The 16,957-nt window shown below is 32.8% G+C and overlaps 1 protein-coding gene across 3 annotated transcripts in view; it reads left to right on the top strand.

Moving 5' to 3' along the window:
- Positions 1–14,200, top strand: part of sea (mitochondrial citrate transporter scheggia) — a 42,161-nt gene extending 27,961 nt beyond the window's left edge. For all 3 annotated transcript variants that reach the window (XM_072526929.1, XM_072526930.1, XM_072526931.1), the window contains exons 4-6: positions 3,988–4,211; positions 6,101–6,265; positions 9,745–14,200. In XM_072526929.1, coding sequence (XP_072383030.1) covers positions 3,988–4,211; positions 6,101–6,265; positions 9,745–9,980 — 625 coding nt within the window. In that variant the 3' untranslated portion in view covers positions 9,981–14,200. The remainder of the gene's footprint in view (positions 1–3,987; positions 4,212–6,100; positions 6,266–9,744) is intronic.
- Positions 14,201–16,957: the final 2,757 nt, after the last annotated feature.

Below are 16,957 nucleotides of genomic sequence, written 5' to 3'. Positions count from 1 at the left end.
AAATATCTTTCTTAGTATTTTGCGCTCAAATACGCTTACTTTTCATTAAGTCTTTGTATGCATAAAAGCACTTATTACCGCTAAGAATCCGTGCTTGTATTTCTTGACTGATGTTGTTGTTGTCATTTATTATTGAGCCTAGGTAGGGAAAAGTGGAGGCATATTTGTAGGTATGGTTGTCTACCTTCAGATTCTCATGTTCATTCGATTTTGTGCACTCCATATATTTTGTTTTGCTTTCATTTATATATAGACCAAACGTAGCAGCTTCTCGTTTCAGTTCTATAATTTTTCGCTTAATACCCTTTTGTTGCGGCTTATTATCGCAACATCATCCGCATATGCGCATATTTGCATTGATCTTGTATTAATACAGCCGTTTATATCCAGTTTTCTAACAAAAGCTTCTAAAGTTAGATTAAAAAGTGTTGTTGATAAGGCATCACCTTGTCTAACTCCATTTTCAATATCAAAGGCCTGCGTCATATCTCCATTTATTCTCACCATAGCTTTGGAACCCTCCACAGTCATTCGTATAAGATTAATCAACTTATTGGGTATCCCTAACATAGATAGTTGCTTTAACATCTTTTGTCGATCTACTCCATCAAACGCCTGTTTGAAATCGATATACAAGTTGTAAATAGGTATGTTATATTCAACACATTTTTCATGTATACCTCTTAACATATGTATTTGGTCTATAGTTGACCTCTTTGGTCTGAAGCCACATTGGTATTCACCAATAATCTCCTCCGAAAACGATTCCAGGCGGCTGTATATAATTCCTGATAATATCTTTTAGACGACATTTAAAACTCTTATGCCCCTATAATTTTTGCAGAGTCGTTTGTCTCCCCCTTTGTTCATAGGAAGTATGATTCCTACTTTCCAATCTTCTGGGATGACTTCTAGTGTCCATATGTGGTCGATTAGTTTATGGATACGCCTTCATAGCGCATGTCCACCATTCTTTATCAGTTCTGCAGTTATTCCATCTGTGCCAGGTGCTTTGTTATTTTTTAGATGTTTTATGACGTTTATCGTTTCTTCCAATGTTGGTTGCCCAACTAGTTGTTCTGCTGTGGGGTGAATTATTTCTTCATCTTCGTTTTGTTCTTTTTCTGGGTTTAACAGCTCTTGAAAATGCTCCTTCCACCTTTTCATTATTTCCTCTTTCTCGCTGATAATTGCCCCATTTTTGTCCTTGCAAACTGTTGATCTTGTTATGTATCCTTGGGTGCATTGCTTGGTTTCCTTGTAAAATTTTCTAGTCTCTCTTCTGTTATTATAATCTGTAATTTGTTGAATTTTTCTATTTAACATTTCTCTCTTTTTCCTTCTACATATTTTCTTTGCATCTTTTCTGAGTTCTGATCTATTCAATCGGGAATCCCTTTGTAGACATTTCTGTCTAGCTGAAAATGATGGCTAGAAAATGATATTAATTAACTAAAATGTCGACTTTTGTAGCTTGAGATGATACAAATATTGAACAAAGAATAAATGACATAACTTTTATTGAAATGAATAAGGCATAGTAGGCAAGCGGTTTACCCCCAAAAAGACGCTTAGAAACGGAATATACCCACTAATTTTTTTTGCATATCTACCACACCAAACCTTATTTTTCGATTCTATATATTTTTTCAAGCTCAAATATTTGTATACATTTATAAATTTTTCCAAGTGGGCAGGAAGTTTTTATTAACAAATAACAGAAAAAACATTTTCCCAAATCGCTTCGAATAAATTTCTTTTAGACGTATCTCATTGAAGTATATACTTTTTCTTCTTGGTAATTTTTCGAAGATTTTGTCCTTTTGGAGTTATATGCAATTTTTTGTTGAAAAAAATGGATAATTAGTGGTTTTTGGAACTTTTTTCTTAAAAACTACTAAATGAATTGCAATTCTACAAAAAGTTTTACAATCTTTAAATCTTTACGTATAAGTAAAAATATTTTGACTCAGGTTGTGATATATGGAACTTGGTTCCAACAGGAAATTCCTGAACAGAATAAAATAAAGAAACTCATAGAAAAAAAAAAAAAAACGGCTGTGGCAGTCCAGTGGCACTGCCGGTAGAAGTTATACTTTTATACACGCGTTAACCGTTACAAATTTATATGTGGGTCAATCTGCACAATCATTACATATGTAATGCTATAGGTAAGAGAGAGCAGAAAGAGAAACAGAATTAGGTATATAGGTATATGGTGCATCGTTTGCTGTATATAAACAACATTTGACCTGTAATAGGAGTACAGTAAATGAAGGATTGAATCAATATTTTGATGAAAATATATATTTTTATTTTCATATATGTATGAAAGGAGTTGAATGCTAAAAAATTTTTTTACACATACTCTGCAGTAAAATTCTTTGTTTATTTTGCTATTAATATAAAAATAAAATACAATACACTGCAACATAATTCAATATAATAATACAATACAAATTAAAATGCAATATTCATAAGTATTTAAAAATGAGAATATACATAACTTACTTACGCATATGTTTAATTTACCATGATAATAATATTAATAAATATTAAATATATTTACAAAAGGAACATTTTTATTCTCGGGAGATAAAAAGAGAGAAAATATATCTTCTGTCTCTCTCTTACCTATATCTTACATATGTAATGATTTTGCCGATTCACTCCCGTACAAATTTCCAACGACGAACGCGCGTATAGAAGTATAACTTCAAAAGAGGGAAACAATGTGATTCGTTTTCTAAAAGTACATACATACAAACATTGTAAAGACACGTGTAATTTACATCTTTAATATATTTATTTATTTTTTAAACTTTACTTAGTTTGAAATCATGATTAAACTCAAACCATACGATTCCATGAAATTTAACTGTCTTATACCGTAAATAATATTGAAAAATGTGTCTTTCAGATAATTTATTAAGGATGGCGAAAAGAGGGTAAATAGAAGTGTGTTTTACTTTGTTTAATTTGCATGACCCTGTGTTGTTTTATCGATTTATTAGTTGCAAAAATAATGACATTTTGTGACTTTCATTTTGTTTTTATAAAACCTAACAGAATTTTTTCGGAAATATTGATGTAAGGAAAAGTAGGTTTCTACACAAAATTTTAGACCAAAATAAAATACAATATATAGTACACCCTAAAAATTTCAATTATTAAATTATTGTCATAAAAACTATTAATTAAAAATATTAAAGAACTTACTGTCTATTCCTTTTTTTTTGAAGTTTTTTTCTAAAAAAATAAGTAGTTGATTCCAATATAATAATAAAATCCCAATACAACAATTAAATAAAAATATTTAATCTTATTAAACATTTTTTTTTGTTAACTGTAAAGTGGCAACTTTTCACCTTAAAACGGAGAAAAAACATTAGGATATAAAAATACTTGGATCAAAGACATTTAACAATTACTGTGTAAGACCATGGATGAATCATGAAACACAAGAATTGATGAAGACTTATAACAACATGATTAGTAATAGCTGAGAAGATAAAATGATTTAGAAACAAGATAGAAGAAAAAACCATTAGAGGAAGAAGATCAAAAAGCAGACGGAGAAAAGAAGAGGAACAGAACGTAGGAGAGATGAACATAAGAAGCATTGGAAGAAAACTGACAGATAGGAAATTATGGACAAAACAATTTAAACACTTAAAAAAAATTAAGAGATAACAGCTACAGCTTCCACGGGAAAGCCTAGGTTGGTTTATTGGCTTTTGTTTAGTTTTTTTTTTGTTTACTTTTTTGCTTGATTGAGATTGATTAAGAGGCCTTTAAAAATAGTTGAGTTTTTTTCTTATATATTTCCCGATTTATATGTCGTTTGCAACGTCACCTGTAGGACTAAATAAATGGATAATTCATTATTGTATGTTTGATTTTTGAATTGTGGTTTTGATTTTCCTACATTTGCGGCTTTTTTAAGAAAAAGTGTACTGAGTATCTAATATATTTTTTTCCTTTTAGGTTTGGTGCCTTTGAAAGTTTTAAGAATAAAATGCAGAGGCCTGATGGCACCCTTAGCGTATCTGGTAGATTACTTTGTGGTATGGGTGCTGGTGTTTGTGAAGCTATTTTAGCCGTAACTCCAATGGAAACTGTTAAGGTGAAATTTATTAACGATCAGAGATCTCAAACGCCTAGGTTTAAAGGATTTTTCCATGGTGTAAGGATGATCGTCAGGGAAGAAGGTAAAAATTTTTATTTTCAATTTTTAATACAATGATAAATAATTCAGTTGTATATATCGGTAAGAAAAAATGTAGTGTGTTTCCAATCTAAATTATCTAAGCTTTACGGCAAGAATTAAATGCACCAAATGACCACAATCTTGATAACATCGTGTGGACAAGTAATCAAAACTAATTAGAACAAATGTGAAAGTTATAAATCTTGCATAAGTAATATAGCCTACAAGTAAATGAATAAAAGAATAAAACTTTTGATAATTGATCGAATAGAGTCTATACGAATAGATCTAACGAAAATTAAACTCACGGTTCCAATAATTTATACTGTTTTTTTTTTTGTTCTTGGCTTGGACAATTGTCATTCAGCCAGTCGCAATCAGCATGAGCTTTATTATCGAATTTAAATATGCATATAAATACTTAAAGAATTAATATAAGGTTGAATGCTCGAATAAATGAACTTTGATCAAATAAAAGGCATATATCGAGCACAGTTTAATTAAATCTTGCCCAAGTACTTTCGATCACTAGATCATCTTCAGGGGCATTTCGTCAATTGCGGCCTATCCGACAAGAACAAAATGTCATAAACATATAATTGTACATCACACTACACTACAAAAGGACAAACAAACACTTTAAAATTATTGAAGAATAGCTACATTGCGTGCAGAAGCCGGAGACAGAAACTGCCTCCGGCTGTCTCCGGTGTAGTAAATAAAAAAGGAGAAACTACAACAAATAAAGAAGATATTTTAAAAATTGCTCAAGATTTTTACTCAGAATTGTATAAGCGAGAAGAACTTCCAGATCCTGATCAAAATCAAATACCAAAAGTTCAAAATGTAGGCTCAGAAGACATCCCAGATATCACAACAGAGGAATTAAAATCAGCTCTCTCGGAGACGAAAAATAATAAATCACCTGGAGAAGATGGGATAGTCATTGAAGAAATCAAAGAAGGAGGAGGAACGTTAGTAAATGTGTTGAAAGAGATGTTCAATACTTGTTTGACAAGACCCGTAACCCACTCCCAGTGGCATAATGCAATAATAACCATAATGCACAAAAAAGGTGACATTTCAGACCTAAAGAACTACAGACCTATTAGTTTGCTCTCCCATACATACAAACTATTCATGAAGATCATAACAAAACGGCTTGTGAACAAACTGGATAGTTACCAACTTTGTGAACAGGCTAGGTTCCGCTCCAGATACGGAACAAATGATCATCTACAAGTTATAAAAACGCTAATAGAAAAGTGTACAGAGTATAACAAGCCTATCTTTCTTATATTCGTAGATTATGAAAAGGCGTTTGATACTATAGATCATCATTAAATGCTTCGAGCATTGGCTGACTGCCGCATTGACTACCGATATATCGCATTGATTAAAAGTATTTACGAAACTGGTACAGCTTGTGTCCGCCTTCATGAAGATACCAAGAAGTTTCGAATAGAACGTGGAATTAGACAGGGTGATACTATCTCCCCTAAATTGTTTACAGCTGTTCTTGAATATATGTTCAAGCAAATGGAACGAGAGGATAACATGGGAATTACTATAAATGGGGAAGATCTGAACCACCTAAGATTTGCCGATGACATCGTTTTAATATCTGATAGAGTTGATAAAGCTACAAAAATGCTTCACACGCTCTATAAAGTGTATCATAGAAATAGGTAGAAAATTTTACGGGAGGCCTACGTTCAGCAGTGGACAAATATAGGCTAATTGATGATGATAGTATTTGTGAAAAATCCATACGTATAATAAATAACTCAAGTATCGGCTAAATAAGTATCGGGATGAGAAGAACATATTAAAAATATCGAAGAGTATAACATTCATATTTCTCTTATACTATCTTGTTTTTTTTTGTAGGTCTTGGTGGTGTGTACAAAGGAGTTACAGCGACGATAATTAAACAGGGTTCTAATCAGGCGATAAGATTCTTCGTTATGGAGACTCTAAAAGATGCTTACAAGGGAGGCGATCGTGATAAGAAGATTCCTAAGATAGTTGTAGGTGCTATGGGTGCTTTTGCAGGTAAGATAAATATTTTAGTATTATCATTTATAAAAGGCAAGCTTGCTGGAACATCTGTTGTTCCTTTTTTTTTATCAATATGTTGGATTTTGGAACAAGCATTAGATACAAACAAAGCTAACGATATTACACTAGCTATGGGAGATTTTAATGCAAAAATTGGAAAAAGAAATTAAAATAATTAAAAAAAATTGTAATTACAAGCATCCACTATGATCTACAATGCATAAGGGCACTCAATAAAGACTATCGAAAGCCGTAAGAATAGATATTAGCAAATTTAAACATAAAAAATTGTACAGACTATAGAGCAAAACAGATTATAAAGGTAACTAAACGAAAAATGGCGATAAAAAGATGATGTGACAACAGACAGACAGAATATACTAGGAATAGTCGAATATTTCTTAACTAGATTATAAACACATCAAATCAAGAATACACAATCAACATATGTAATATGCACTAAAAAAAATTAAAAACAACAGGGCTCCGGGAGATGAAAAAATAGTCACAGAAGTATAAAACTTGGGGGAACTTCTCTTCTGAAGAAAACACAAAATCTCTTTAATATCTGCTTGCCAAGTCAAAAAATTCATTGTAAATTGGAATAACTCCATTCAAATTCTTCTGCATAAAAGGGTGACAACATGAACTTAGAGAATTACAGGCCAATGGGTCTACTTAATCATCTATACATACTGTACACCAGAATAATAACCAATCCTTTGGAAACAAAATTTGAACTGTATCACACAAGAGAGCAGGCTGGTTTTTGCTCCAATTACGGTACAAATGATCACCTACAGTGCATAAAAGATTGAAGATCTAGAGAATACAATAAACCCCTATTTCCAACGTTTATAGACTTGCATAAAGCGTTTGATACTATCGAACTACCCTGACTCCTAAAGGAACTTGAAGATTAGTGTCGAATTGATCATAGGTACACCAACATTATAGAAAATATATATAGCAATTTGACAACTATAAATCTGCACGGTCCTACCAATAAGATATATAGCAGGAGAGGGGTTCAAAAGGGAGATACTAGATCACTAAAGTTTTTCATCACTGTACTGGAACATGCTTTGAAGTTAATGGAATGGGAAAATAAAGGAGTAAATATCGATGGCGAGATTCTTAGTCTCTACCATTCGCACATTGATCTTATTTCAAATGGCCTTTTGTCAGTGATCTGTTAAATGAAGCCAGCGATGCAGCACTAAGGCAGCTAGATTCCTAGCCATCCTTTGAAGATAGAGGTCGAAATTGAAGTTGCTGACAGCTACATATACTTTGGAGATATGGTAAAAATCCTGCTTGTGAGACACTTGTCCTGGCTTAGAGACACTTACTCTCACAGGGACATCTGCAGGTAAATTACAAGTGACGCAACGTAGAATGGAAAGATCATTGTTGGGCATAACGTTGAGAGATAGGGTAAAAACTCTATCAAATCATCTCTCTATCGTTGAATTGTAAGTGTAAGATTTAAAATTAAATTTTAAATACCTAAAATTATCTCAATTAAAAGACCACCACACTCAGTTCATATGAAGAATTAAAGAAAAACGCATCAAAATAGAAATTAATCCTACTGGGTGAGATGTAACCACAAAATTGGGAAAAACAAAAAGGGTAACATGCTACTGGTAGGTAAACTTTTCAGATATCAAAAACCAGACCTAGTACCGACAACGATCCAGATGTAACAAACGAAGAAATGCTGAATAGATGGCTCTGTAATCACAAAGAAAAACATACAGATCAGAAGTTCTGATTCTGACTAGAATCAGAACCTGAAATAAAAATGGGGTTCCTATTTAAGATTTCAAAGTTGCCCCCACTCCACTCCCATGGGGTGGGTCGGGGAGTAGTGTTTGATGTCATTCGATAGATTCTTAAAAAATATTGAACACGCGTTTTTTAGTTTTTCGATCCGATGTTAATTTCGCAAAATATTCGACCGTCCCGCTTCTTTTCTCACACACTATATAATACAGTATACAGTACAAAAGATATTTCTAAAGATTTGTTGATTGATTGATTTCATTACTTTGACCAAAAAACCAAGTGGAAAAGAATGACAAGAGCATTGAACAGTCCGTTTAATGATTTATATCCTGTAAATGTTCATTCAAGAAGAGGGAAGACAAATAAATGGAACAGATAAATTCAAGTATTTAGGAACCATAATATCGAACCAGGGAACAACAGAAGAAGATATAAACAACAGACTGAGACAAACAAGAAACTGTATAAGACAACTAAACTCAGTGTTGTGGGATAAGAACATTACGATAAAGACAAAAAAGAGAATATATAATACCCTGACAAGAAGTATCCTGACATATGGGTCCGAAAACTGGACAATAAACAAGAGAAATAGAGGTAGAATAAGAGCAGTAGAAATGGAGTTCCTGAGGAGAAGCTGTAGACTTACAAAAAGAGACAGAATTGAAAACGCAGAGATTAAGCGGAGAATGGGAGTGCAATCAGACATAATCGACTATATAGAGGAGAAGAGACTATCCTGGTACGGCCACATCAGAAGAGCGGACAGAAGACGCTGGATAAATAAAATCACAGAATGGAGCCCGATTGGAAGAAGAAAGAGAGGAAGACCCCGAAGGTCATTCAGAGATGAAATCGACGAGGCTATGGAGAAAAGAACCCTGCGAGATGGAGACTGGAATGACAGGGAAAATTGGAGAAAACGGTTGAGTGAAGGAAGACAGTGAAAACTGTGGAAATCCTTAGTAGTAGTAAATGTTCATTCAAGTCGATAGACTACATAAAATGATAATCTTCAATAAACAGTTTTTTCGATATGCTGTCCTACATTGCTGATTATTGGATAGCGACCACATTGTTCGATACGTTGATTCTTGTTGACAGGGGATGTATATATGCCCTTGATGTATGTATGTATGCATATTGAAGCTTTTGCACTTTGACGCCGATCAGTGGGAAAGTATACCCGATCAAGCCCTTGACAAAATATATATTGGACGGATATGCACTAATACGGCTAAAGTACTGCGGAAAACAAGCAGGAATTAGCTGATAATCATAACAGTTTTCCTTACTGGACATGCGCCAGTCAAGGGAAACCTGCGTAGAATGAGGATGTTCCATGCATGTGAGATCACGGCTCTCTTGTTATCGTTTCGTGTTTTTTCAATTAAAAGACTAACTGAAGCATGCTTCATTGTTGAACACGTTGCCTAAATGTTTCCCTAATGAAATTGCGTTCACAAATGGCCGATACTTGCAAAGTTTTCAGTTTATGTTAAATAATTGACAAGTATATCACATAAATCAATTATTCCTCTGATTTTCCTTGATTTTCTTTTTGTGTGCGTTAATATTCTTGATCGGCATGTTGTGTGATTATTCATTATACTTAATTCAAACGTACATACTCTGACTAAGTACCCACCCAAATCTTTAATTTGAATAATTTTAATTTTCAGGTGCTTGCTCAGTATACGGAAACAATCCCATCGACGTTGTGAAGACCCGTATGCAAGGTTTAGAAGCGAAAAAGTACAAAAATACACTCGACTGCGCCGTGCAAATACTGAAAAACGAAGGTCCTTTAGCTTTCTACAAGGGAACTGTGCCCAGATTGGGTAGAGTATGTCTGGACGTTGCCATAACATTTATGATCTATGACAGTTTCATGGAATTATTTAACAAATTTTGGTAAAGAGATTTTATGAGTTCCTTCTGGCATCTTTGACGATTGTATGGAGCTATATAGTCACATTATTTTAGCGGGAAAAGTATATTTGATTAACATATATGCATTTATATATAGTCTTGTTTGTTAAACGTGACACTTTATTTCATTTTAACCTTTTTCTAACAATTTTGCATTTATGTGCAATTATATTTTATTCGTATATTATATTGATTCTACTGAGTGATATTTTTTTAGAATAAATCACAAAAATTATAATCAAAACTATATGCTTTTGATGTTTCAACTTCCAGTCCTGAAATTGTTTTAAAAAACATTTTAAAATATAAAAATGATACAACTTGTAAATATATCATTTTATATTTAATAACTTTTTTGTAAAACGATATCTGTAAGTGTTGAGGGTTTAATTTTTTTGGTTTATTCTCATAAAATATAAAAAAATCAGTGTAAAACATGCCACAAGAAAATATTTTCAGAACCATATATTAATTCTAATTTCTAACTTAGACATATTTGTGGAGGTATGAGTTCTCTTGAGAGAAGGATCAAGTAATTTCGCCGAAATAAAGCAAGAGATTATTATAGTTAAAATACTACTAACAGAACATATAGTATTAACGTGTATTTAACAAATGATATTGCTTCTTTCAAATCGTTTATGCATTTCATCTTGTCTATTATTCATTATGAGTTTGACTATTAAATTATCATGGTTAATCATACTGATGATCAAGATCACTTCTCACTCATCCTACTATAGCCTATAACCTATAAAAAAAATGTTTTTTATCGTCTACTTAGCCTTTATTTTTCCTGTATGACCTTATTAATATAGGAAATAATAGATTTTATGTATTACAAAAATATTTTACTATTGTTAACTTTGTTAGATACTTTTGTTAAACTTTCAAATATCTATTTGAAAATAAAGACTGAATATTACGCCTAGACGAAACGATATGATGCCTTTGAAGTTTTTGTTAAAATAGTGTGACTGTTAGCGGTAATGTTGTTGATAATAATGCAGTAAGGCTGTATCAGCTTGTCACTTCAGTATGGCAAAATGACTTGAAATAAAGATTAAACCGTAGCCATAACATATTACAACCGATATAGAAGGAAATAGTAACTAAATTGTTAGCTAGTTTCGTAGACTTTTACAATACCTCATTAAGAATTAATGTATGCCAGTCTTAGATGGATATTGTGTACGCTTGACAAATTGTAATTTGGATAAATCTAAAAACTTGGTATTTTTTTTTGTTCTTTATCATCGACTTCTTTTTGAATGAAAGGCTATTCAGTAGTACTATAATCTAATCAATAAAATAAATGTATTTTATGTAGAAAGAGTTTCATATTCAGACATACCTTGTTTGATGCATAAGTTTGTTGTATGGCAATATTTAGTATCAAAGTTCAATTAAAATAATTTTTAAACTACACGTTATATTGCTATTCTTTTAACAGTGTGTTCGTGACCTGTTTTTTCTGGGTTCTGTTTAATAATTTTGATTCCTACCACCAGCTGTTTTGCTAATTCTATCATCCTCTGCTCTCGTTCCATATTTGTTCCAGTTCCGTCTTTGATATGTTAAAATGTCATTTGTAGAAAAGACAGCTTTCCTTGAAATAAGAAAGCTAAACCTGTATGATAAGGTTTTAATCAACATAAAATTGTATATAATCCAAACAAAAAAATTGGAGAATAACTTGGCAGTGATACTGACTTATGTCAAACACTAAAAGGATAAAATTGTCTACAATATTCAAAGTCTAAAGCCAATGCAATACTAAGGAGGTTAATATCCCATCATTCTTCCATACCATAGTCTTCCAAATACCGTGGTAAATGAGAAACTCTTTCAGATCTTCTAGGAACTTCTGAAGAAGACGATAAGCTTGGATGAGAACAACTTGTTGGTCCTTCAAGACGTAATGAATCCGATGGAGGAGAAGATATAGACGTAACTGCCTGGGGCTACATATTTTCCGTGATTATACTCATGTGGGTCCTCTACCAACACTGATTATTGATCTGGTATATCTAGTATTTTTCCTTTACCTCGTGCAATTAGAGCCTCATGACGATTAGACGCTGTGGTCTCCCGTCCATCTTTCAGTTTAACAAAAGAGTACTCAGGATTTGCTTCTATTACCTCCACTTCTACGATAGACTGATACTTGTTTTTCCGATCGAGCCTTTTCATCAAGATATGTCCTGATTCTGCTAGCTATGATGGTATTATATTGGCATATATTGACCATTTCCTTGATTATTATAAGCAGCAGTTCTACTCGTTGCAATTCCTCTGGAGTTGAGAAAATTTTTGACATCAGCTGATAGAAATTGAGTCCCTCTATCCGAATGGATGTATGCAGGCAGTCCAAACATCATGAATGTTATTTAAATTGTTGATTACCGTTTTGGCACTAATGTCACTGCGTAGGAAAGCAAATGGGAATCTGAAATACTCATCTATTACCGTAAGAATGTAACGATTATTGGTATTCGAAGGCACTGTTCCTTTAAAGTCAATACTAAGACGTTGAAAGGGAGGTGTGAATTCGGCAAAGGCCTCTCATTCTTAAAGTATCTCGGCTTGATTTTAGTGCATACTTGACAGTCACTAGTCTTGATTCCATCGAGAGAGAAAGGTAAATTTTTTGATTTTATCCAGTGAAACATACGTGTTACTCCTGAATGACAAAGTGCTGTGTGAAGTAACTTGAGTTTTGATGCACCTGCGTCGTGGTAGTAGCGCAAGAGCAGATGCTCTTGATAAAGCATCCGCTGCTTGGTTGTCTTTTTCTGGTCGATATACTATGTCATATTTATAAGGTGTCAATTCCAGTGGCAATCTTTGTATTTTTTCATTTTTGATCTTGCTGGAATGCTTGGTGTTAAACTTTTAATCAATGATGACTGTGAAAGGCTTTGCTATAAGAAAATTACGCCACTTTTTTATAGATTCAACGATAGCATACGCTTATTTCTCCGCAGCAGAATGGTTTAGCTAGCTATAGATAAGAGATCTTTAAAAGAAAGCAACAGGTCTGGAATCCTGACTTAAGATGGCAGCAATCGAGTTTTTGGATGGATATTTTCTTTTATTAATGGATATATTCTTCGTTTAGTGGAAAATTGTTGATATGAGCTAATGTGTTGACCCTTTTGGAAAAGTTGGAAATCCATTTTGAATAATGGACAAACATACCCAATACCCTTCTCAAAGATTCTGTGTCATTTGGCGGATGTGATCAATGTAGACATATGTTCACTTGAGGTTTTCTGTGCATTTGAGCCAGTCGGTTGACACCAAACGGAATACAACGAAATTGGTAGTTTCCCAGCGGTTTCCAAGGCTGTGTACAGCTTTTCATGTGGATGTATAGGAATATGATATGCACTTTGGAAATCTCTTACACTAAAGTCAGTGAATTGTGAAACTTTAGACATTATTTCCTCTATATTTGGTAGTGGATAGGCATCAAATTTACAGGTCAGATCTAATAATTTCTTAATTTATTTTTTTTAAACGATTTCCGCATTGGAAATCGAAACGTTGATTGATTGTAATTCCCATTCCAACCAATTTTGGTTTAATTCCATTTAAAATAATATTTAATTAAACTTGATAAAAAATAAAAACAATTTCAGAACCGCTTTAGATAACTTAAACTGCCTTAAAATAACAACGAACGAAAATCAATTAGTTGTTTATTATGATACCAAGTTTTTAGGTTACTGTAAAGATTTATAAACATAAGAATGTATATTGTTCTACAACAATTTTAGATAGACATATTGGATTATTTTTTAAAAATCTTAGATATATTTCTTTATTAATCTATTTTTACAAAACAAAAATGCATTTATGTACTAAATTTTGATTCTAGACAGCCGTCTAAATAGAATATTTACGTAGTAAGAACTGCCAAATCGACACTATTTTTATACTTTTTCCAAAATCATGTTCTCTGAATGGTAAATAAGGCTTGAAATGCTTTTATTATTTATTTTAAATATTTATTTTTAAAATATTTTTATTTCTGAACTCAAATACATGTCAAACTTTTTGGTGTGCTGGGTTGTTTTAACTTTTATGTATGTTATCCAAATTGTTTATATTATTTGTTATTAATTTAAAGTTTTAAAGTGTGATTATTTTGTTAAAGTAACATTGAAAACAAATGACACAGTAAAAGAATTTTATGAAGAATTTGTTTTATTGCACTATCCTGAAGCGTGTCCCAGTAACAATATAAAATGGTAGTGTTTCAAAAAGGAAAATGTAAAACAGCTTAGGTGTTATACCAGACAAGATATTACGTCAATGAAAGTTATATGTTGTTATCAACATATAACCAAGCAAGCAAAACTGAAATAGAAAGAACATTGACAAGTTTATTTTACCTTTCGTTAAGTTAAGGGGCTATTACACCACGTGTACCGAAGTAACATTTCCTCTTTTTCCTCCCTGCTGGCATATGTAGGTAGAGCTACAAAGTATAACGAGAAATAATACACATACACTATTTTCACATAGTATCCACCGTTGTTACATCATTCTATTACGTATGTCGTACATTTGGAGTCACCTATATATTAAACTAGCAAAGAAGCTATTAGATGGATCCTGACAAATTACTAATTTTTGAAGAGTACAAACAATCATAATGCGTTTGTACTACGCTAACATACAGTGTTATTTCATTGTGCATATAGAAAAAGAATCAGTGAGTATATATTTTAATAATAAAGTAATTTACCGAAAGTATGTACCAGGCAATTACCGAAAGCTGTATTTGGGATAAACAAATGGTGATTTAAAAAGGAATTTTATATTACTAGGAATGACGATGAACTATCTCAATTTGCCTCATAAACATCTTTATCCCACTCAGCTGCAGCCAGTCAATAATAAGAACCAATCTATCCATCCAGACTACCAGGAATAGTTTTTAATTCTATCACGTTCAGCCCTGGGTGGCATCAATATGATGCCTCACTAAATAGTACTCTTGGGACAGTGAGGCATCATTCTAATGACACACTACAGTTTTGTATTCGGGACACCGTGGCATCAGTTGTGCCCCCACAGCTATATAAATTACATTGTAAGTTGGACAGGGTGGTCCAAGGAGAAAAATAATATTTCCTGATCGGATGTGAGACGGTGTTTACGAAAGATATGGAAATTATAAAACTTTATGAAAAAAATAAAGATTTTATTTAGAATGTGCAAAAATAATTATAATAATATTACACCTTATTATTTTAAAACAGCATTATGTGTTGAGAAAAAACAAGAAATACAATGTTTTTTGCATTCGTTGCACAAAAATTTAGAACGAGAACACTTGTTTTGACCTTCCTTCCGGTCCAATTCATTCTTCATTCTGACGTAGCAAACCACACATCTGTTTTTTCTTCCTTCTACAAGCTCATGACTGACATCGGTGTTATCGTTGATATTAGTTTCAATAGCGGACATTTCATCCAGTAGTTCTATAGCGACTTTTGTTTTTAACTCTCTTACAGTCAATTTAGTTTGTGTAACCTGTGTATATACAATAAGAGCATTCACCAAGGCACTACCAAACTGTACAATTTCCTGTACCATTTATTCCCTCGTCTCAAGCAATGTGAATAAGCTTTTTTCTGATCTGAGAGATCAATAAAGGATTTTGAATCATTGTAATCAACAATCATTTTGGGCTTTTCAATTTCTTTGCCTTTGTGTAGACGTTTCAACATTTCATCCCCATGCTTTCATCATCCAGACATCCCTTTTGTCACACCATTTTAACATTACAACTCCGGAATTACTTTGTAGGGCAATTTTTTTCATTTTTTTTTAGTTTTTTCTTGACAACCTCGGGGCAATTCATTTTTCTGTTTGACCGAACAGTGCCTACAAGGTGAGTTGTATGGCTGAGCAGTGTATGAGCAAGGGTGACGCTCGTATAATAATTATCTGGGAAGAGAGTACGACCACTATCTAACAACCCTTCCATAAGTGATAGAACAACAGATAAAGAGGCCTTTTGACCACCCTGACTATCTTTTCCACAGTAAATTTTGAGGTCATAAGTGTAACCGTTTTCTAAGCAAAGCTTATATAATTTGATACCAAATTTGTGTTTTTTATTTTTGATATATTGCTTGAATTTCAAGCGACCACGATAAGGTACCATCGTCTCGTCAATACAGACATTTTCTCCTGGAGTAACAATTTGCTGAAATCTAGAAATAAGTTTTTGAACCAACGGAGATATTTTGTGAAGCCGATCAAAAGCCGGTGAGTTTGGTTGTTGAAGTGAATATTTGAAAGTAATTACTCAAAACAATTTCTAGACATTTTGTGTCTTATATTGGTAACAAATAAGTAATTTCTGCTGGAATAGTCGCGTAATCGTGGTGCTTTTAGCAATCCCATATATATAGTTGCCCCAAAGAATATTTCCATTTCTTTTCTTGTAGTTGGTATCCAACGTTTACATTTAGATTTGGCTACAACAGGTCGGTCATTTATCTGTTGATCTGCGTATAAATTCGTTTGATCAACTATATAATCGATCAAGTCATCAGTCACAAATAGTTTGTAAAAAAAATAAGGAGTTTCTGTAAAATTGTTGTAATATTTCAGTCTTACCCCAGCATTCTGAATAGTCTGCGGAAAATTTTTCAACTTGGAAGTGTCAACTTCGCTCCATAATAAATCTGAACTCCCCCCTTCATCTTCTTCAACAGCAAATGCAGAAATTACAGTTTCTATTGTCTGTTTTATCAGGTCATCCTAAACAGAAATTAGGTATACCTTTCCAGAAAGAAGATAAAAGTTTAGTAAAACTTACCTCATTTTCAACGGCCCGTAACGCTATTTTTGATGCTAGCCCTGGCACTGCAAGTGCATTTTCTCAGTTTCCTATTAATTTCTTCTGAAGAATCCGAGGTTTCTGTGTCACTGGGTATA

The sequence above is a fragment of the Diabrotica undecimpunctata genome, chromosome 3 (assembly GCF_040954645.1).
Source record: "Diabrotica undecimpunctata isolate CICGRU chromosome 3, icDiaUnde3, whole genome shotgun sequence".
Taxonomy (NCBI): domain Eukaryota; kingdom Metazoa; phylum Arthropoda; class Insecta; order Coleoptera; family Chrysomelidae; genus Diabrotica; species Diabrotica undecimpunctata.
The sequence above is the reverse complement of the archived record's forward strand: the minus strand, read 5'-3'. Positions and strand labels throughout refer to the sequence as shown.